Source organism: Myodes glareolus, chromosome 3 (assembly GCF_982192425.1).
Source record: "Myodes glareolus chromosome 3, mMyoGla1.1, whole genome shotgun sequence".
Classification (NCBI taxonomy): Eukaryota; Metazoa; Chordata; class Mammalia; order Rodentia; family Cricetidae; genus Myodes; species Myodes glareolus.
Genome location: NC_142028.1, coordinates 64,509,929 through 64,531,922, shown reverse-complemented (window position 1 = coordinate 64,531,922; position 21,994 = coordinate 64,509,929). Strand labels below are relative to the sequence as shown.

General features: G+C 53.5%; 1 protein-coding gene across 4 annotated transcripts in view; it reads left to right on the top strand.

Moving 5' to 3' along the window:
* The first annotated feature begins 4,921 nt into the window (after nt 1-4,921).
* Col16a1 (collagen type XVI alpha 1 chain) overlaps nt 4,922-21,994 on the top strand; it is a 52,878-nt gene continuing 35,805 nt past the window's right edge. For 3 of the 4 annotated variants that reach the window (XM_087904557.1, XM_087904556.1, XM_087904555.1), the window contains exons 1-29: nt 4,922-5,134; nt 6,652-6,758; nt 8,665-8,739; nt 8,823-8,940; nt 9,902-10,025; nt 10,293-10,559; nt 11,115-11,195; nt 11,317-11,442; nt 12,138-12,191; nt 12,468-12,494; nt 13,044-13,079; nt 14,008-14,034; nt 14,969-15,031; nt 15,396-15,437; nt 15,517-15,561; nt 15,646-15,681; nt 16,010-16,072; nt 16,378-16,422; nt 16,499-16,594; nt 16,786-16,824; nt 17,277-17,321; nt 17,492-17,527; nt 17,969-18,079; nt 18,439-18,474; nt 18,691-18,726; nt 18,800-18,910; nt 19,166-19,210; nt 21,645-21,680; nt 21,824-21,868. In XM_087904557.1, the coding sequence (XP_087760683.1) occupies nt 6,686-6,758; nt 8,665-8,739; nt 8,823-8,940; nt 9,902-10,025; nt 10,293-10,559; nt 11,115-11,195; nt 11,317-11,442; nt 12,138-12,191; nt 12,468-12,494; nt 13,044-13,079; nt 14,008-14,034; nt 14,969-15,031; nt 15,396-15,437; nt 15,517-15,561; nt 15,646-15,681; nt 16,010-16,072; nt 16,378-16,422; nt 16,499-16,594; nt 16,786-16,824; nt 17,277-17,321; nt 17,492-17,527; nt 17,969-18,079; nt 18,439-18,474; nt 18,691-18,726; nt 18,800-18,910; nt 19,166-19,210; nt 21,645-21,680; nt 21,824-21,868 (1,938 nt within the window). In that variant the 5' untranslated portion in view covers nt 4,922-5,134; nt 6,652-6,685. The remainder of the gene's footprint in view (nt 5,135-6,651; nt 6,759-8,664; nt 8,740-8,822; nt 8,941-9,901; nt 10,026-10,292; nt 10,560-11,114; nt 11,196-11,316; nt 11,443-12,137; nt 12,192-12,467; nt 12,495-13,043; nt 13,080-14,007; nt 14,035-14,968; nt 15,032-15,395; nt 15,438-15,516; nt 15,562-15,645; nt 15,682-16,009; nt 16,073-16,377; nt 16,423-16,498; nt 16,595-16,785; nt 16,825-17,276; nt 17,322-17,491; nt 17,528-17,968; nt 18,080-18,438; nt 18,475-18,690; nt 18,727-18,799; nt 18,911-19,165; nt 19,211-21,644; nt 21,681-21,823; nt 21,869-21,994) is intronic. The other variant, XM_087904558.1, reaches the window with a different exon arrangement.

The following is a 21,994-nucleotide window of genomic DNA, read 5'->3' as shown; positions in this document are numbered from 1 at the left end:
GTGGGCACCTTCCCCCCACTTGTGTGTGTCCCATAAAAGTACAGTTTCAGTCTATCTGGGTAGAGTGGACAGAATATAACCTACTCAGTTGCTACTGAATATCTGCAAGATGCCACGTTCAACCGTAATACCCTAGGAATGGCCAACAAGGCCAGTCAGAAAGCTAACATGCAGACACACACCAAAGCCTTGCAGCGCTTCCCACTTCCATGTGATAAAGACTCAATGGGACTTTTCCACACTGGGAAATCAGGAAGGCACTCAGCAGAGACCTTGGTATCAAAGAGCCAGTCTGCAAAGACTAGGGGCAGGCCCCTCCGGAAGGAGAGGAGAATAGGTACAAAATCCCATGCCAAGCCAATATAGCAGTTCATGGTTTAGACAGAGGGTGGGGGGAAGCTTGCTGGGTAAGGTGAGGGCCAGCAATAGAGGTTAGTTAGATCGCGAAGGACTTGGTTAGACTGGAGGGAAACAAACTGGGGTTTTACTTTTAAAAAACTATTTATTATTATTTTATCTGTGAAGTGTTTTGTCTGCATGTATGTCTGTGTGCCTGGTTCCCACGGAGGTGTGAAAAGGACATCTGATCTCCTGGAACTATAATTGCTGATGGTCCCGAGCCACCATGTGGGTGCCAGGAATTAAACCCAGGTCGTCTGGGAGGGCAGCCAGTGCTCTTAACTGCTGAACCATCTCTCCAGCCCGCAGTCCTGGGGTTTCACTCTAGGTATAATGAGAACTGAACAGGAGCTGACAGGTTGGGAAGCAGCCTCCGGTCTGCAGGGCTAGGGCCCAGGGTGGGGTTAGTGGGCTGTAAGCAGCAGGCAGCACACTCAAAAGCCTTCGCTGCGGTTCTGGTAAAAGGTGCTGTCGGCGTGGGCAAAGGTGGTGGATGGATGTGGCCTGTACTGTGGGGGTAGAGGTGACAGGCATGGGGGCGGGGAAAGAAGGCTGGAGCAAAGTGTCATCTCCTGCCTGAGCGTCAGGATGAATTATGGTGGCATTTACTGGGAGGAAGAAGCAGAAGCTGATCTCTGATGAGCAATCCATCAGGTGTGATATGTCTCAGGGTGGGTATGCATCTGTGTTCATCTATGCCAAAACCTAGGTGTGCATGTGGGAGCCAGGATCCCTGAGCAAACCTATGACATCTGGGTCACTTTTGCTTGGATATGTGGGCCCCCCCGCCCCAGGTCTGTCCTGGGACCAGACTCTATCTTGGTCCTTAATGCTCTCCCAGCCCCAAGGGTTGCCCCTGCCATGTGGGGAGTCCCAGTGGCAAGCTGGGGTAATAGAGAGGCCCTCGAGCTTTGCCAACATCTGTGCACATTACCCCAGGCCCAGGAGGCTTTGGTAGCCCCACCCGGCAGCGGCAAGCAGGCTCCAGGGCAGCTGGTGGCGATTAGCAGCGTTGATTACCTCGTGGCGATGCCATCTGGGGCGAGGGCACTGAGCCCAGTCCCATGGGATACCCTACTTGCTGATGTGTGGGGCTTTCTGGGACTGAATGCATATAAATGTGTCGGCGTAGCTGCATACATACCTGAGTGTAAGTGTGGTAGTGTGTGCCTATCTCTGTGTGCCAAGATTCTGCAGGTATCTCTGCTTGCATAGTGAGCTCGTCTGAGTTTTTATGTGTATGTCTGTGTGCATACATGTGCACATGTCTACGTACATATACATGCCTGTGTGGGCACACTCAAATCTATACGGGTTTCTTTTGTTTTGTTTTTAAGTACTGGGGAGCGAGTCTAGTCTTGTGTATGAAACTGTTCTAATACTGGCCCAGCATTCCCAGTCCTTTAAAAAACTTTGCTTTGAGACCAGGTCTGGCCTTACACTTTACAGGTGTACACTACCCCACTAGATGTCATATATATCCGGAGAAGATGTACCTGTCTGCATCTGGATCGATCCAGGAATCTAGTTCCGTGTGGGGGTCACATCCGTCCCACAAGGAGGTGTGCTGGGTGTATGCTCCTGTCTGTAGGAACATGAGTGCCTGCCGATGCATGCGGAGTTAGTTAGTACACACAGGGATTGTGTGTCTCTGTGTCAGAGTGAAGCAGGGACTTGAGTACATCTCTCGACTGTGATGATGGACCCGGGCAGAGGGTGTTCCCTAGGTTTGGTGGGGAAGGTCTCTGGGCATCACCTTCTCAGGTTCCTTTATCTTCAACTCTGAGAGCTCTGGCCTGGGGGCACGAGTGAGTGAAGAGTGGATGTGACCAGAATGGCACAGGGTGTGATTGTTTCTGCTGTTTAGGCTTGCCGGCCATGGTCTCCACTCTGCCACCAACGGGTTATGGGATGCTAGGCAACATGTGTTGCTGCTGTACTCTGGGTTTCCCTGCAGCAAGATGAGGTTAGGTGTAGAATACTGCCCCCTCCGTGGCTGTATAGACTGCAAGAGTTAGCTTAGGTGGAGTTTTTGTGACGGAACCTGACCTGCCTGTGTTCCTTCCTTTTCCTGCCTGCCCCAGAGCTGGGCAGAACTCCATTAGCAACCCTACTATGCCTGCCCACCCCTCCTGACAGAGCTTCTGAAAGCCCCACCTCCTGCACTTCCTGCCTGCTGAGCTCAGCGCTTCCCAGGCCCACCACTGCCACCACACATCTGGGCCCAGGCTCCATGCGGGGACCACAGTGGGGCGCCTCTGTGGCGTGGAGTAACAGCGTAGTAGTTAGGGTTTCCACTGACTCAGCATCGCCAAGGGTGGAAGTGGGGAATCCCAAGGCTGTCATGGCTCTGCCTGGGTTAGATGGGGTCACAGGTCTACAGCTGTACCACCTACCCAAAAGGGAAGCCCATCCTTATAGATTAGGGATCCTTCATTGTCTCCTTTCTAACACTAGCATCCACTCTACTGCTCACAGACCTCTTCAAACAATTTTTCCACGGTCCCCTGACTTAGTGCTAAGAAATTTGTTTGCTACCTCTGTGGAGAGACGGATCAGCCTCTTCCTCTTCTGAAGAGTCTATTGTTCACCCAACCTCAATTGTTTTTGCTTCTTTAGACACTGGCTAGAAAGCAAACCTCCCCATCACTTAATGCCCACCCCACCCCCTGCTCACCCTGTCCTCAGCTAAGGATCCCAATAATGAAAATAGCAACAAGTATCTCTCCTCTTATGTGCCAGACCACTGGCTAAGCATTCTTGCAGATGTTAATGAGTTTCCTTTAACAAAGCCACACCAGGCAGATGCTGTCTCTTCTCACAGATGTGCAAATGGAATTAGAGATAAAAAGTAGATTTGAACCAGGCCTGCTGTGCCCAACTACTCAGGATGCTGAGACAGGAGGGATGAAAGTTATGGACCTGGTTGGGTGTGTGGAGCACACCTTTAGTCCCAGCACTCTGTAAGCCGAGGCAAGGGAGATCTCTGTGAGTTCAAGGCCAGCCTGGTCTACAAAGAGAGTTCTAGGACAGCCAGAGAGAACCTATCTAAAAGAAAGGGAGAAAAGAAGGGAGAAAGGATGGAAGGAAGAGAAGGAGAGAGGGAGGGAGGAAGGAAGGACAGATGGACGGACGGATGGACTAGGTCTGCTTCTGCTGCAGAGCAGTTCAAGGCCAGCCTGAGCAACTTCACAAGCCCTTGTCTTAAAAAGCAAGGCTGGCGGGGAAGGGAGGTGGCTCAGTTGGTAAAGTTCTTGTTTTACATGTCTGAGAACCTGAATTTGAATTCCAGCTGTAACGTCGGGGTTCACTTGAAATTCCATTTTTGGGGAGGTGGAGACAAGAGGATCCCGACCGTTCCTTGGCTAACTAATATAGCTGAATCAATGAATTCCAGGTTCAGTGGGAAAGCCTGTCTCAAAAAATAAGAGAGAGAGAGTCCTTGAGGAAGACATCTATGGTCTCCACACACATGTGCATACATGTGTGCACACCTGCACACATTATACATGTGTGCACACCTACACACATTTATATAGAACACACATGTACACATCAAAGGCTGGAGGTGTAGTTCAGTGGTAGCGCATTAGCTTAGGGTATGCAAACTCTAGGTTCTATCTCCAATTAAAAAAAAAAGTTCAAAGGCCATGGAGATAGCTCAGTCAGCAAAGGTATTTGTCACCAAGCCCAGCCTGGCGATCTTAGTCTGAGCCCCAGAATCCACACAGTGGAAGGAAATAACTGATTGTACAAGCTGTCCTCTGACTTCCACACATGCAACATGGCATTTACAACTATGCCCGTGTCCATGTTCCCCCACATACACACACAAAATTAATTAAGTTTTTACAAAGCTGGAGCAGGGAGCAGGGATCTGAGCCATTCCAACCTCGTTGAGTCCAAGAGGAAAAAAAAGGACTCACTGATTATACTTCTGTAGAAAGGAGGGCAGAGCAGAAGGAGTTAATTTAGCACAGGGTTGGGGAGGGGGCATGTTGCTCTGTCCCTCCTCTCAGTGCAGACAGAGGCACTACAACCTAGGAATGCTAGGCCCAGGCACTGGAAAAAGCTGACCACTGAGGCTTGGTCAGCAGCCACGTCGCGAGTTCCACGGCTATGGAGGAGGGTCCTCAGACCTCTCCAGTTTTCTGGGGTCCCAGCCAAAAAAAAGAAAGGGGGGGCACAAAGGAGGTTTCTTAAACCCCAGGCCTGGCTCTGGGAGCGCCTGGCGTGGTCTCCTTCCCTCCAACCCGCCGCAGGCGCCCCTTCTAGGGCAGCTCTGGGCACGCAGGGTGCCGCCTCGCCCTGCTGGCCCGCGGGCTCACCTGGCTGGTGAAGCGGGACGGGTGCGCCCGGGCGCAGGGCCAGGCCAGGAGCGCGGCAGTGCAGCCCAGCAGCTAGCGCCTCCGCGCCAAGCGCTCGCGGCTTCCCTCCTCCTCCAGCCTGGCGGGCTGGCTCAGCTGTGTTCCATTAGCCTCTTGGCAAGGTCCCAGCGCCCCTAGAACCGCCCTCTTTCCTCTCCAGGAGCGGCCGGCAGTCCAGGCAGGCGTGCGCTGCGCGGCACTCAGCCGAAAGAACTCGGGACGCCGAGAAGCTGGGGACAGCGCAGACTGGCAGGGCAGGGAGAGATCGAGGATCCCCCTGTGGGCCGGTGGACCCCCGGGCCCTGCTTCCCACAGCTGGCGGCCTTGGGGCCGCCAGGATTGCTCAGTGAGGGGCTTCCGGGCTATTGGTAAGTGGGCCAGGACTGGGCTGCTTCTCGCTCTAGGCTGAAAGGGCATTTTCTGCTACTGACTCGCTATGTGACCTGGGACAAGTGGCATTCCCTCTCTGCTCTGCTCTGCCCCAGGGTGGCATGGAAACTCCATGCTGGTCCTGCTGTCGCCTCAAATCTGTGCCTGTGTTGAAGGGGGCGGGGTCTCCTTGGAAGCATCTCTCTAGCTGTCTCTACAGCCCTCCTCTCAGACTGAGGCCTGAGAATGGATGCCAGAAGTGAATATGATGAGCACATCTATGTTCACGCCTCCACATGCGCCCACATGCTGTTCAAAGCCGGCTAGCCTTTCATTGGCTGACGGGAAGGGAAGGCCAGGGTAGGATTTGAGAGTGGGAGATGCACACCCCTAGGATGGGAGAAGACTAGGGTGGAGGGACACAGTTCCATCCCAGGGAGAAGGGAGGAAGAGTCGAGCCTACATATATATTAGGGGAAGGGGTCCTTTCTGTTGTCATTCTGTATCCAGCCACAAGGCTGGTAAGTTAGGATTGCACTGGACGAAATTGGACTTGCCTAAGAAAAGCACCAACAGGAAGGCCCCAGGGAGGGGCGTTTATGGGCTGGCTCTGGACAGGAGTGTATATGTAAACTCTGGGCTTATCAGTTCTCCGGTCTGTTAGCATGCCTGCGTGCCGCTAGGTTTGACTGCATAGTCCTGGTACCTATGCGCCTGTGCGCCTGTGCGCCTATGTGTATTGCACTGACACACATGACTTTGTGTGCTCATGATCTGCCTGTCCCGGAAGACGCCAGATGATATATGACTCTGCTGGCCACTTGCTGAGCCTGCATTGATTTATCTGGGCCCATCCATCAGGGTTTAATAAAACCAAAAGACAAGCATCCATCAGCCTGGGAGGTTGGCAACAAGGTCCTGGGCCCTGGTGACCTGCTCTCCCGCCCTTTGTCCACACAAGGGGAAGTTTTCTTGGCCCGCACACAGCCCTGTGATCTCTGCCAAGAGACTCAGTCCAGTTTTCGGCCCCTGACCTCGTGGATTCCTGGCAAGGTTACCTGTGCTCGGTTGAACACAGCTCTCCAGGTACTGGGCTACTGTGTGCCAGCACAGTACAGCTGTCAGAGCTCTGGGATTCATCCAAACATTTTGATACATTGCCTCTGCTCAATCCCCCACCCCACCCTCCCAGCCTCTGTGGTCTTTTAAGGCCCTCTAGACCCCTTCTCAATCCTGACACAGCTACAAGCTGCCTGAGCCCCTATTTCTATGTTTCAGCCAGCCTTCTGCTCTGGCTGGTGGGTGTCTGGGCCATACCGGTGGCTAAATATTTGTATTATCACCTCTGCCCAGATTCTCACCTCAGGCCTGTGTGGGGTTCCTGAGAGCGACGGATGCCAAGCCCTGACCACTACAGTCCCTGGTTTATGGGCCTCAGAGATTGTTCCTACTTGTCCACACATACCATTGTCCTTTGGGTACCCTGAAGCCCACCTTTCTTGTTTTTGGTTGTCAGGTGCCAAGGCTACAGCTGATCTCTCTGGACCAGCATGTTGGCATCCTGGACTCCTGGCTTGTGGCTGCTCGGGCTCTGGGCCACCTTCAGCCATGGAGCAAATATAGGTGAGCTGACACAGACCTGCATCTGGCTCCTGGGTTTCTGGGGTCTTTGTACATATGTGACCATGTATATCTCAGTCATATGGGCATTTATGGGCAAGTGTAGGAGCTGAGCTCAGGTTAGCTTCTGAGATGTTTGCATACTTGAACCTGTGTGAGTTAGCGCTCTCTCTCTCTCTCTCTCTCTCTCTCTCTCTCTCTCTCTCTGTGTGTGTGTGTCTTGTGTCTGAGTATCTCAGGGTTTGCATCTTGAGAAGCTCAGTACATTTGTATGTTCTCTTGGGTCTCTGCAGGGGAGAACAGGCCCCCCTCCCCCCAGCACATCCTTGCACTTCTTACTGGCTGGCTGGATGAGAAGGAGCAGAGCAGGCACCACACTCTCCTTACAAAGGCAGCACTTCCAGAAAGCTGCCCAGCCCCTCTGTTCCTTCTCATGACAATGACCCCATCCTCCAGCCACAGGCTCCTCTTTTGTACCAGCCTGGATCTCTGATGACTGCCCACCCCATGGTCTAGGCTCTGAACAGGGAGAGGGTACAGTTTTCCAGGGACCAAAGCCAAGGGAAGTTGACCAGGCAATCTGCCTGGCCTTGCTGGGTGCCCTCTGGGCCTGGTAGTTGCACCACCTAGTCAGGAAGGAGCCGAACTCCTAGGCCCAAGTCCAGGCATCCAGGGTGGGTGGGACTGCCTGTGTATGTATGTGTGTACAGGCACATGTGTGTTTCTGCATGTGTATTGGAGAGTTTTGCTCTCTTCTCCCTCACCGGGTCCCCTAGAGGGGCTGGGGCAGAGGATTTCAACATCTGTAAGGAATCTGGGCCCATTGCCAAGGGTGAGTCACCCAGTACTGCGGGATGCTGGAGACAGTGATGGTCTTTCCGGCCAGACTTGGGGGTGGAGATTGCAGTGGGTCACTGTGCCCGGGGATAGAGGGCTCTGTCTTTCAACTAGGTTGGACAGAGAGTTGGCTATCTTCTGGGAGGCGAGTTGACTGGCTTGGCCCTGCCCTTCCATCAGCTTTGCTGGGAAGGCCCGTTGATTTTAGCCCCTGCCTCTTTGATATAGCACCCTCCATCAACACTTCTGGTCTCAGGAGGGGAAGGAAGTGCAGTCCCGGGGAGAAGGAGGCTTATAGCTACCAGCCCATCCCTTTGGGACTTCAGAGACTTGTGTCTTTGTTCAGAATCTCATACCTCTTTAATGTACCTTGACTGGCCTAAGTCCCTGATGGTACCCTTGAGCTTGTGGTCCCCTCAGCCTCTTGGTCTCTTTTTATTGTTTTTTTGCTAGCTGGGTACGCAGGTGAAAAGCCATTCTGGTAGCTCAGACTTGTGTCAGACTTTTTCTTCTGGGAATATGGGAAACAGAATGTCACCCATTGCCTGGAACATGTGTGCCAGTGCATGTGGCAGTCCTGGGGACATGGGTATGCATAGCTCATGCATGTATAGTCATGTGCACATGACACCAAGTGTGCATGAAAATAACATTTCTTCACCCCCGCTGTGTTCCTCTGCCTCCACCTAAGTGGCACACATGGAGGAACATGTACATAATATGTATATACATGTCCACTGTCTGGGCTCTGAACCACCCAGGGTTTCTTTCACCCCTTATTGGCCAAGCTCCAGCTGGGGGTATTGGAAGGCTGGGATCCCAGGGGTCTGGTCCTATTCATCTGTTGACTCATTCAGTGGCTTTGGAATGGGCCTCAGTCTTCCCAGCTGTGTGCTGGGCCCTTCTGGCACACAGCCAGGGTCATAAGGCGAGAGTGAGCACAGCCTCAAAGCAGACTAGGTTAAAGGTCCAAAAGGAAGACTATGGACTTGTCCCCTCTTGGGGTCCCCCCCACCAGCCCCAGGCAGCTGCCTTCCTGAGTTCCTAATGCTCCAGGCCAATTTTCTCCCAGGTGAGCGATGCCCATCTTCCCAGCAAGAAGGACTCAAATTGGAACACAGTAGTGACCCATCAGCCAACGTGACTGGTGAGTGCAGCCTCAGCCACCCCCTGCCCACTTCCTAGGGTTGCCCTGCTCTTCTCACCTGCCCTTCCTCTGATGTCCCGAAGGCTTCAACCTAATCCGCCGACTGAATCTCATGAAGACATCTGCCATCAAGAAGATCCGCAACCCCAAAGGGCCACTCATCTTGCGACTGGGAGCTGCCCCACTGACCCAACCCACACGGTAACAGACTCTGGGTGACTACTGAGAATCCATACTGACCTCAGCCACATTCTTACAACTCTGGGTGTGAGTGGCCCAAGTCTGGGGCCTCTCTGGAGGCCGTTTTGGGCCTTCCCCAGCCTAAAGTCTACCTACTATCTGCCCCCTGGGCTTGAAGGGTGGGTTTGTGTGTGTGGTGACTGGCAACCCCAGCCTGACTCTCACTGGCAATGGCAGAGCCAGGTTTATAGTCCCTGGTTGCAATGAGAACCCTAGGGTGGTTTCAAGAGCCTGTGTCTATGTGAGTGTGGTCTTGTGTGAAGCCCAAGTCCCAACAGCCTCTGAACAGTGTGGCTCCTGCTGGCCAGCATCTCCTTTCCTGGCTGCTGTGTTTATGCAGAAGCCCTTGGTCTCTGTCTCAGTATCTCTCCTTCTGCTCCAGGTCCATACACCATGCTGGTTCCTTGGGAGCCTCCTTCCTTTGCCAAAGTTGGGATGCAATGCTGAAATAGAAACAAAAAAAAGTATTTATTTATTGTACCTATGAGTGTTATGCCTACATGTATGTGCACCACATGTATGCATTGACTGCAGAAGCCAAAAGGGGCATTAGATTCCCCCTGAGACTCCAGCTATAGATGGTTGTGAGATACTATATGGATGCTGGGAACCAAACCTTGGTCTACTGGTAGAGAAACCAGTGCTCTTAACCACTCTCCAGTCTGCTGAGATGGTTTCAAGGATTCTCTGTTAATGTTCCTCTGTCCCATCAGGCCCCAGGAGACTTCCTGGGACAAGAATTTCCCTATTTTCACCACTGGCTTTCCCAGCAGCTAGTCAACCCTTAGCAGCCGGAAGGTGCTCAGTGAGTGTGTCAGGATGATGGTGTACATGGTTTGGAGCTGTGTGCTGTGCGTGTCTCGGGCAGGCTCATCCCCTGAGTGCCACGGAGCCTCAAAGCACCCTCTCTTCTCCCCTGCAGAAGAGTGTTCCCTTGGGGACTGCCAGAGGAGTTTGCCCTGGTCCTGACAGTCCTACTAAAGAAGCAAACCTTCCGGAACACGTGGTACTTGTTCCAAGTGACTGATGCAAATGGGTACCCACAGGTGAGCCCACCCCTTCCCTCACCCACTCCTTGGGCAACTGGTCGCATGTATCCAGCTCAGCTTCTACCCACCCTTGTGGTTTCTGAGGCATCTCTGCTCCATCCCAATGCCCATCACATTCTTACAGGGTGTTCTCTGTGACCCCAGCTAGCTTCCTCCCTACCCCCGTGAAATAAGTTTGAGGCCCTCAACTTTGCCATGCTATGCCTCTAGAACTCTAAATCTCTGTCCTTTTTTTATCCCCTGCCCCCCTCCAATTTGTCACAGATCTCCTTGGAAGTCAACAGCCAGGAGCGGAGTCTAGAGCTCCGGGCACAGGGCCAAGATGGTGACTTTGTATCCTGCATCTTCCCAGTGCCCCAACTCTTTGATTTGCGCTGGCACAAGCTGATGCTGAGTGTGGCGGGTCGTGTGGCCTCTGTGCATGTGGACTGCATCTCAGCCTCCTCCCAGCCACTGGGGCCCTGGCAACCCATTCGGCCTGGAGGCCATGTATTTCTGGGCTTGGATGCTGAGCAGGGCAAACCTGTTTCGGTGAGTGCTGGGTCCTGGTTTCTATTTCCACCTCTGGGGGAACTTTGAGCTCCTAGGAGTGTGTATCAGTGTTCAGATTCCCCCTCTGGAGCCATTGCCTTCCATATGCAGCCTAACCATATTAACCTGACATTCCAGGCCCTCCACCATCTGTCTATGTGTTCCTGGCATTTTCCTTATATCTCTCTATTGACTGCTGTCATCAATGCCCTCCTAGTCCAATGGATCACCTATGAAATTTGCTTATGTATGCCTTTGCATATCCTTTCCCCTTTACCTGCAATGCTTTTCCTTAAATATTCATTTACAGGATGGGTCCAGCTTGGATGGAGCCACCTCTTACTGCCCTTCCTCCATCTTCTTCTCTCTCCCTATTCCTCCCTTCCTCCTCCATCTCTGCTTTTAGCGACAGCTCTATTCTTGATGGCTTCCCTGACTAGCCTGGAGAGACCCTAAAGTCAAATCCTGGGGTGAAGACGTCTTTGAGCCTCTTTGGGGACCAAGGCAGAGCTATTTGATCATCTGAAATAAGATAAAGTTGTGTGTCCCCTGCAGTTTGACCTTCAGCAGGCGCACATCTACTGTGACCCAGAGCTGGTGCTGGAGGAGGGCTGCTGTGAGATCTTACCAGGAGGGGTGAGGAGCTGGCCCCCAGCACACGCTGTGCTAGAGGAGGGGCAGCCTGCATGGGGATGGCAGAGGTCTGAGGATGCATCTGCCCCTCTGCTGACCCTGACCTTTCCCCCACATTGAGCAGTGTCCCCCAGAGACCTCCAAGGCCCGTCGGGATACCCAGAGTAATGAGCTCATTGAGATCAATCCTCAGACGGAGGGCAAGGTCTACACCCGCTGCTTCTGCTTGGAGGAGCCCCAGAACAGCAAGGTGGGTGAGCCAGGGAGGTACCAGGGGGACTGTTCCACCCCTAACCTGGCTGCTGCCAGACTCAGTAGGTCATGTGCCTGTGTTGGGAAGACCCCTGAATGTGGGCTTAACTTATGTCTTACCTTATGGAACTCAGGGAAGTAGAGAGAGAACCCATGGCATTACTCATTGGCATTGCACATTACGCCGCTCTAGCTCTGACTCTGGCCAGCCTCTCACTAATGCCATCTAGACCCTCCTGGGGAGGGCAGGACCCAGTCTGCAGTTTCTCCTGTACAGGGATATGTGGGCCCGGAGGCCAGGCTTCACTGTTTTCCCCAGGGCTCTCTCACTCTCGCAGCACCATGGCCAGCTGCCCCGTCCATTCCCAGGTTCTTTGGAGGTGACAGGAAAGCCCCATCCTTCCCTCAGCCCCCACCCTCTGGTTGGGCAGTGTCCCTGCCTACCCAGGCATCATGCCCAGTCTTTGACTGCAGAAACACAAGATCCCATTGATTCGTTGTCTGCTTTCTACATCACATGGCGGAGGGGAGGGGAGAAGGGGCGCCTGTGGGGGCAGTCTCAGGGGTCTGAGCAAGCCCTTGGTGTCCTGGGAGGTGCTAGATGCCAAACTGAGGGGGTGCCTGGCATGCATGTGCTCTGCCTGGATGCCCCTTTCCATCATGGACCCCAGAATTGCCCCTCTGTCTGCCCAGGTGGATGCACAGCTGATGGGAAGAAGCAGCCAGAAGGCAGAAAGGGGGACAAAGGTAGAGATGGTGGGTGGAGGGGGGAGCTCACGGTGCCCTCTGTCTGCCCTGCATGCCCTCTGTAAAGCCCTTGGAGAAGATGCCACACTCCCACTCTCTTCCTGCCTGGACAGAGCTTGGTTGTGTGGTGCCAGCTCTGAGAAGGGAAGACAGACTGGGTGGGACGCAGTTTTGGGTGTTCTCGAGAGAGCTGGCTCCTGCCTGCTCTTGTACAGGGGCTTGGAGCAATGCTTGATCCCAGGTTCTCCTCCTACCTCCATGCCCCCTTCTTCCCAGGTCCACCGGGAGACTGAAGTCAATGAGGTGAGCCTTTCTTCTGGTGGGGTGGTATCAGCACTAACTCTTTGGATAAAGGTTTTGAGGCATAGAGCTTAGGTATGGGGGTGACAGAAGAATGTGAAGTACCCAACATTCCTGAGGGCCCAACAGGAGGCCCTGTCTGCCCTGGATTCTAGTGTAGAGGCCCTAGGAGCCAGTCCTACTGAGTTGGAAGCCAATGGCCATAGGCATATGAGGAAAGCCTAGGTCTTAGTCATGAAACCCTTCTTCAGGGACACGCTGTGTGGTCTTGGGCTTGTTACTGTTCCTCTCTGGGCTTTAGTTTTTTTCATTTGAGAAGATGACTATAGGTCTGTGTTGGTGGAAGATAAGGGGCAAGGTTGGCCTTCTACGCTTTCTGCCTCTATGCCCATCTCGGGTCATGCTAAGAACATGTGAGGCGCTGTTTGTACTGATGGCGAGAGAGACAGAGACACACAGAGAGAGACAGAGAGAGTGTGTGTTGTGCACTCTAGTGTTGGGTAGGGCTAATCTTGGTGTTCAGAATTGACCTGCAGGCCTGTTCCCTTGCAGTGCCCACCCTGCGTCCACGGTACCCAGGAGAACAATGTAAGTGGATGGGGAGTCGTGGGTGGTGTGGCTGCAGTCTGGGCGTGCTTGCTTCCTAGAGCAGGCTGGAGCTTCCTGGTTGAGGACAAGGGGGCTTTGTTCACTTTCCCAGCATTCCCCTGCCTGATTCCCAGAGCTGGGCTTAGCCCCACCCCTCAGCCCATCAAGCCCTGAAATCTCCATGAGGTGTCATGATCCACGGTGGTGGCCTCCTTGGGAGATGGGAGGGGACTCAAGACCTTGGGTGCTGATTCCAGTTGTGCATTTGCCTCCAGATCTCAGATTCGCTTTGACTGGAAGGCACCACCTGTCACCTTGGAGGCCTAGGGGTGGGGGTCGGGGAGCAGCCCAGGGACACCTAGCTCAGAGCCTGAGCATTCTCCTCTCCTAGCCCAGCCCAGCCTTCCCACTAAGAGTCTGAAAGGACAGAACTCAGTGCAAGCCATTCAGTACCTACTGTGCCCCTTCTGCAGGCCGCAAGAGTTACCGTGTTTTGAGCTGGTGGGCTATATTGATTTACAAAGGGCATGAATCCCCTAACTTTGGGGAACTTAGAGGTGTCCCCCCACTGCTGCCTGCCTCTCTTTCTATCCAGTCTCCCTTCAAATCTGGAAAGGCCTTTGGTTCCCAGAGGTGCTGGAGTTGCCATGGCAACCGAATGACCATGTTAGCCTAATAACTTGAGGTGGGCCTAGTCAAAGGCAGGCAGGTTGGAGAGAGTAGATCAGACCCCTCTGTTGGCTTTACAGCCTTGGAAATAGACTCAGCATGCTGATTGTCCTGGATGGCAGGATGGGGACCGGGACTCTTGTGGTCGGTTCTGACATCATGCGGTGTGAGCCTCACTGATTTGCTTCCCCACTCTGGGCCCTTGGTTTCCTCTTGCTCCCTAAAGTTCAATGTTCTCTTCCCTCCTGTGTTCCCTTAGGTCACACTTGGTCCCTCTGGCCCCAAGGTAAGACCCAGCAGAGAGCAGAATTCTTCCATCTTCTTTGGTGGTCTTGGTCCCTCCCATCTCATGTTGCCCTCTGGTCATGTGTTTATATCAGAACTACCCGGGTGTGTTTAAGTCCGTGTTGGAGTGAGTGGGTTGTGTATGCAGAGTCCAGAACTGACCTTTGCTGAGGCAAAGCTCCTCAGTACCAAGTACCAAGCCCTGGGCCCTGGGTGCACATACCCTTCCTAGGAGGTGCGTGCTCTCACCATTCCAGGCATAGGTCATGGGATGTGTCAGAACGATCATGTGTGGGTACACCTGTATATTCTGGAACACATATCTGCACCTATGTGGCCCACAGGCCGAGGGTTGAACCTCCAGGGACCTGTGGGTTTAATGTGCCTCAAGTTTGTGAGCAATGGGACGAGCGTGGCTCATGTGAGCATGTGCGGTGCTTGCTGTGCTAGCTCGTGAGTGGGTGGGCTCTGCCCACCACGTCGCCCACAGCATCCCTGTCCTATTCACACAATGTCTGGAGACGGGGGCAGCTGCGTCAGTCCTGTTTTATTGATGAAGAATCCGAGGCTCAGGGAGGAGACGTGAATTGCACAAGACTCGAGCTCAGGAAGTTTGACTATTAGCTGTCCTGGGTTTATGTTATCCTCCGTGTCTACGCAACGTGTTCACGTGCTGTAGATCTGTTATGTGTTTGCTAATGTGCATGCCTGTGGATGCGGGGGATGGGATACTCTGTGTGAGACTGTGGGTTTGCCAAACAGCCTTTTGATGTATATGGAATCCTAATACTATGCGTAGTATATGGTGTGTGGGGGGGTCTCTGTGTGTGTGTACACACACATTTGCATGCTAGAGGGATGGAGGCAACCAGGGGTGGGGAATACTTCCTGGAAGCTCCCTTCAGGCATGACTATCATTCTGGTCTCACCCACAGGGAGGGAAAGGTGAGCGAGGCCTGACTGGACCATCAGGCCCCAAGGGAGAGAAGGGAGCTCGGGTAAGTGCCCAAACCAAGTCAACATCAGGGCCCCTCCCACTGGAGAGGGGCTTGGTGGGATGTAAATTAACATCCCACCACCTCAGTGGGAAACCTGACCAAATGGGCATTTGGCCAGGCTTCTACAGGGATTAGCCTGGCCAAGTGGGCGTTTGGTCAGGGTTCTACAGGGGTCAGCCTGGCCAAGTGGGCATTTGGTCAGGGGTCTACAGGGGTCAGCCTGGTCAAGTGGGCATTTGGTCAGGGTTCTGCAGGGGTTAACATGTGGAGGCCTATTTTCTAGGGTACCTAGGCCTTTCCTAGCAATAGGCTTTTGTGACTCCCCTGGAAGGCTCTAGCCTTGACCCCTGTTACTTACTTACAGGGCAGCGACTGTGTTCGAGTCTCCCCAGATGCCCCACTTCAGGTAAGACTGGGAAGTGAGGCCTGTTTCAGGGCAGAGACAGGAGCATTCTGCCCACTGAACCCCTTTTCTCCCTTGTCAGTGTGCAGAAGGCCCGAAAGGAGAGAAAGGAGAATCAGGAGACTTGGTAAGCCTGGGACCTACCACAGCGCAGAGAGGATGGGTCCTGACCCAGCCTTACCCGTTCATTTGTGCTCTCTCCTCATCTTAGGGACCCTCAGGACTCCCAGGCTCAACAGGCCAGAAGGTAATGAGGACAGAAATGTCTAAGGCCTTCCTAGAGGATCATGACAAATCGGCAGAGTTGACTCTCCCCTCCCCATCCCTTCTAGTCCTCTGCCTAGTCCAAACACCCACCACATCTAGAAGGCAATACCACATGTTTGTGGAATGAGTCGTTTAGCTGGTTTGAAAGTTCTTTCTGTTGTCTGCCCTTCGGAGGAAGGCATGCATTTTCAGAAGAAGCAGAGTTGGGGAGGGGAGCTCTGGAAGGCCCTTGGTCCCCCCCCCCCAATAGGAACTAACTGCCCTGCTTCTTTTCCTCAGTCCTGGTCACTCGTCTCTTCCTTCCCCAGGGCCAGAAAGGCGAGAAGGGTGACGGTGGCCTCAAAGGATTGCCAGGAAAACCAGGCCGAGATGTATGTTTTTGGGGACCCTCTCCCTAGGCCTCAAAATGCTAGACTCTAACCCAGAGGTCCAGCCCCCTCCTGCTGGCCAAGGAGGTGAGGGGCTGTGTCCCAGGAGGCATAGTATGGCGGTATGGGTCCTGAACGCAGGTCTCTCGACTCTAAGCCCGGTCATATTGATAACTGTAGGGTGCCAGGTTGGGGTCTGGCATGGGAGAAGGACAATAAGGGTGACAGAGGTGTATATTTATTTTCTTGTCTCAGTGGGGCAGTTGCCAGTCCTCTGGCTGTCCCTACCTTGGCCCTCTTCCCAACAGGGTCGGCCAGGAGAGATCTGTGTCATCGGACCCAAAGGGCAGAAAGTGAGTTGCAGGCCCGGGTGTGGGAGCAGCGATGGGGCTAAGGTGGTGGTCCCTCTCATAACCACTTGTGTGCCAGGGTGACCCTGGCTTCGTTGGGCCCGAGGGACTGGCAGGAGAGCCTGGCCCCCCTGGTCTCCCTGGGCTGCCTGGGATAGGACTGCCTGGGTCTCCTGTAAGTATCCCCACTCCTCTCCTGTTGTCCTCTCCTGAGACCCTTGTCTCCCCCATTCCTGCCCCCCCACAGGGTGGGGCTGAGTTGGGAATAAGACCAGGTCCCAGGGGTGCAGGTTGGAGGGTGACGTAAGACAAAACCCTCATCATACTGTAGAGAGGAAACTTGTACCACCCTGTTTCTGCCATCAGGGAGATCCAGGTGGCCCACCAGGCCCAAAGGGAGACAAGGTAAGCCTAGAAGGAGTATGGGCACGGGCTGCGGGAGAGGGGGGTAGGGAGTGTGACCATGCAGCGTGCATGCCTGAGGACATGGTGGGGGTTTTGACCTGCAGGGGCTCAGTTTAGTCAGGGTGCTAAAAGAGATGTTTCTACTCAAGTACTAGCTGGGCTGGGGGCGTTGGCTTTGGTGAGCAGCAAGTCCTGCAAATATCTGTCTGTCTGTCTATCTGTCTGTCTGTCATTCCTCCTTGTTGGGGCACTCAGAGTCCTAGTCAGACCTAGTCATCTCTCATCCTTTTTCAGAGCTACACACAGGAGGACAGGCAAGAGGAAGGGAGAATTTAGCCAGTCAGTGGACCAAATGGAACTGGGAGGTTCAGCTGAGAAGGCCGGATGAAGGGACAAAGGGGAAGGGGTCACATCAGGGGGAGCCTCGCCTTTAACCTTTCTTCTGGTTACAGGGCAGCTCTGGGACACCCGGAAAGGAAGGCCCTGGAGGGAAGCCTGTGAGTGATCGCTTGCAAGCAGGGGAGAGGGTTCCCTGCCTACCATGCCTGGGTCTACTCTTCCAGAGCCTCCAGGAGGAAGGGCGTGGGTCCTTGGCTCTTTCCGGGCATACTGATCCCTTTGTCCTGGCATTAATGTCCCTTCTTCTCTCTGCCCTCCCTCCCAACAGGGCAAGCCGGGAGTGCCAGGGACTAAGGGAGAGAAGGTGAGCTCCAGGCTTGGCTGCCCTGGGTTGGGTTGGGAACAGGATCTGCTCTGAGCAGCAGGGACACTCTGCCCACAGGCAGGGCCTGCCTCAGGTGGCCCTCTCTTTATTCCTATGGAAGGTATGTAATTAGCTCAGGAGCCTGCCTGGGGGGTCGGTCACACTCAGACCCTGCCTCTGGCACCTACATGGTTTATGAGCATGGAGGGTCACTCGGCTGTCAGTGGGACACATGTGCCTCCCCTGGCTTCCTTCGAGGACATAGTGTCAGGAAGTCTGAGACTCCTTCATTCAGGAAAGGCCTTGGACATGAAGGCCCTACAGTGTTCCTGTTGTCCACTTTGATGATGGGGACACCTTAAACTGGTGTGACGGGAGGCTCCCATCTTTCCCAAGGTCTCACCCCCACCCCATCCTCCTGTGGTTGTTCCCTTCCACTAGGGTGACCCCTGTGAAGTGTGTCCAACACTGCCTGAAGGGTTCCAGAATTTTGTGGGACTCCCTGGAAAACCAGGTCCTAAAGGAGAGCCAGGTGATCCTGCTCCAGCCAGGGTGAGTCCCCAAGTGGCCATGGAAGGACATATTCAAAACAGACCCTGAGGGACTGGGTATTTCTCAAAGCCACAGAGAGGTAAAGCAGAGTGCAGCCCAGAAGGGGTTTGAATCATAGAGTTTACGACTGGCTAGAGTGTCATCCCAGGTTTCCATAGCAACCTCCCAGCACTTTCCCCACACCCCCAAGAGACTCTAGGATATCTTTTGGGCAAGATAGGGTGGAGCCATCTCCTACTGTGAGTAGTCTGCCTCTAGGCTTGGGGATTGGTTAAAGAGGATACAAGAAAGTGGTCAGGGCCAGGGTTAAGGTCCTGGCCCTGCCTCCTCATCCCACTCTTTGGTACATTCTCTTTCAGGATGGCCTAGGAACTGTTGGACTGAAAGGTGACCGGGTATGTAAGAAACTTTCTGTGGGGACAGTTAGCCTAAGTTTATTTCCCTTGTTTGTTATATGAGTTGACAGGCACAGCCTCTGAACCACAGGATGGGGGCAATTCAAAAGGCATCCGTGTGCCATGTCACACTGCTGTCCTTAAATATGGCTAGAGCATTCGGGGTGTCCCGACATGCCTGCTCTCAGCCCACAAACCATTCTTTTTTCCTTGCAGGGAGATCCAGGCATTCAAGGCATGAAGGGAGAGAAGGTAGGAAGCCCCCGCGTCCTGCTCTTTGCCTTCTGTTACTTGGAAGGTTTTGATTCTCCTCTTCCTTCCTTAGGGAGAACCCTGTTCATCCTGCAGTTCAGGTGTTGGGGCCCAGCATCTTAGGCCCTCTACAGGGGCCAGTGAAGACCCAGACTCCCTTGGCCATGGTTTACCTGGCCTTCCGGTGAGTGACCTGCCCTTAGCATACTAGTGGCTGTCCTAACTCTTCGGGTCCCAAGCTTTGGGGCAGGGACCAGGAGGTGGGCCATGGCTTTTCTCTCTCTGTGCTAGGCTGCTGCTTGTAAAGTGGTAACTGTCTAGCAACTCCCCTCGCTCCTTTCTCTTGCTCACTGGACGCTGAGACACCGGGAGTTTGGAGGGGTGTCAGCGACCCAGACCAGAGGCGCTATGACTCCATCTTGTTTTGTTTTGTTTTAAGGGGAAATCTGGAGTTCCTGGGCCAAGAGGTCTGAAAGGAGAGAAGGTGAGTCCAGGGCTGAGAGTCAGAGACACAGGCAGCAGGGGAGACAGCCCTGAGAGGCAAATGAGGCAGAGATCAGACTGGAATTTCACCGCAGAACTCATCCATCAGGGGTTTGGTTTTGTTTTTCTCAGCAGAGTCAAGGAATTTATTTCCAAGAAGCTCGTATTTTCGAGAGAATTCCTTAGTGCTGTATTTTTAATTTCACGATAATCTAAAACCATTAAGCACTTCCAGACCACCTTATAGCAAGATAATACTTAGTTTCCCTTTTCTGTTCATTATTGCCAGGCACGGCTCCAAGCCTTGTGCATGTTATATTCTTGCTTTATTCCCCCCGGATCTGATGGGGCACATTTCTTCTCCATTCTTCCCATTTTATGGATAAGGAAAATGAGACGTAAAAAGACCAAGGAAATCTCCCAGGGCTCTGTGGATGTTTGGATACAGAATTGTGATTTGAGCCCAGGAAGTCTGGCTCCACTGTAGTCCATAGTCGCCACTACTCGGCTGGGTTTCTACAGTCGATACCCATGTTAACACTTGTATTTATGATTGTGCTAGATATAAATGTCTAATAGAGTGTTGCTCAAATGAGGGGTTCTGTGGGTGTGGAAGCACTCAAGCGGGGGGCACATTAGGATGTGCGTTTAGACTCACCTCTAACAGGCGAATCACTTGTGGCGTTTCTCAAACCCCTTCCCAGCCCTGCTCTCCTTCCATTAGTGTGTGTGTGTGGTGCCACTGAGATTGAACCAGAGTCTACTACGTGCTTTTGCCAGCCCTCTACCACTGAGTTAAATCCCCTGCCCCACAGAGATCTGAAGAACCCTTATTTCACTCCCTATTTTGAAATAGGGTCTCACAAAGTTGCCCAGGCTGGCTCTGAACTCACAGTGTAACCTCAGGCAGACCTTGACTCTTCAGTACTGGATTAGAGGCTAACAAGTGTGACCAGCCTTTTCAGGCACAGCGAATAGCATATCCCGAAATCCCCAAAGCCCAGAGCTGACGTCACCCTTGACCCCTCCGTCCCCCACACCTTCTCCCTTCCATCCATCCAGCCGCAGATCCTGATAGTTCAGCCCCAATCTCCCTCACCCCTCCCTGCTGCTCTCCATTTGTGGCACTGGGTCTCCATGGCCTCCCTCCTGATGGCAGTGACCCTCTTCTGGCCCGCAGGTGTCCTTAGCAGCCCTTGGGCAGCCCATTTATCACTGAGCAGCTCATGCGGCTTTGTAGAGAGAGCTCCAGGGATGGAACTTCCTGCTTGCAGGTCTTTGGGGACTTGGCTTTGTGCCAATGTCCTGCTGGACCTCATGCTGGGCGACCTTCGTTCTAGAGCCCCCTCCTCCTCTCTCTGCCTTCCTTTGCTTCAGTCATCTGACCCTCTTCCCTTCTGGAGCGTGTGGAGACTGTTCCCCCTCCAGACTTCATACAGGTGACTCCCATAGGAACACAGAAGCTCCCGCCTTCTTTCACTGGCGAGCCTCATTTGCACCCTTCTGATGACTGTGGTGCCACGTCTCTGACCCCCTTGTATAAACGGAACCTCCTCTGGTCTGGGCCATTGCCTTGCTCCCTTCACGCACTCATTGTCACCGACAAGGTTACTATTTTAAAAGCTCCGCCCATAAGGAGCTAGCCCTGCAAGCTTGAGGACCCGAATTCGAATTCCCAGCATCCATATAAAAAGTCAGAACCCTGAGCACTATAACCCCAGCACTGAGGGTGAGAAACAGATAAAAACCTGGAGCTCACTGACCGGCTAGACAAGTGGAACTGATGAGCGTCGGGGTCAGGGAGAGAGACCCAATCTCAAAGTATTATGTGGAGGATGTTTGTGGAAGATGCCTGATGTCAACCTATGGCCTCTACCCACATGCATATGGGTAGACTACACCACACAAATACACACACACACAGAGACACACACACACAAGTTGGGAAGAAAGATGAGAATATAGTTTAATTGGTAAGGTGCTTGCCCACCATACACAAAGCCCTGAGTTTGATCCCCAACACTATAGAAACTGGGCAGGGTGATGCCCACCTGAGGCAGGAGGATCAGACGTTCAAGGTGATGCTTGACTACATAGCTTAGGGTTACTGTTTTAAAAAAGCTCTTCAGTGTGCAGGGTCCACGGGGCATTTTTGTCTCTGCTGTTCACGTATGCAGTACCTCGCCTGGTGCTCGGGGCCAAAGGCAGTCGATGAGCAGCTGTTGGAGGAGAAATGACTTCATGATCTCTGCCTGGCGAGAGGTGGAGCGGGCTGGGCGCAGCGTCAAGGCTGTAGCTGGTCAGGGATTTCCTGAGGAATTTGGGGGGAATCCTAGCCTCACTCCTTTGCCAGTGGACATCCCAAGAGTCTGCTCCTGCGTCTGGCACCTCTACCCTGTTTCTCCTTAACTATATGCTCTCTGCTTGGCCCTCAGGGTAATTTTGGCGATGCAGGGCCGGCAGGAGTTCCAGTAAGTATACTTCAGATGGCAGTGGCTTAGGGGAGGGCAAGGTGGGAGGTGCTGCCCTCCACAGGAGAACTGACAGGCTTGGGCTGGGCCTCTGCCTAGCCTTGGCTACTACTGGGCAGCCTCTCATATGGCTTCTCATGCAGGGGCCACCAGGACCAGTGGGACCAGCAGGCACCAAAGGGGCAAAGGTGAGAGTGGGGCTCCTGGCATGGCACAGGGCACATCCCTGAAGAAGATACCCTTGTTCTAGTCTGTTCTATTCCAGACCCTGGATTCTCTGCAGTCTGTGGGGTGAATTCTGGCTCTTAGCGACA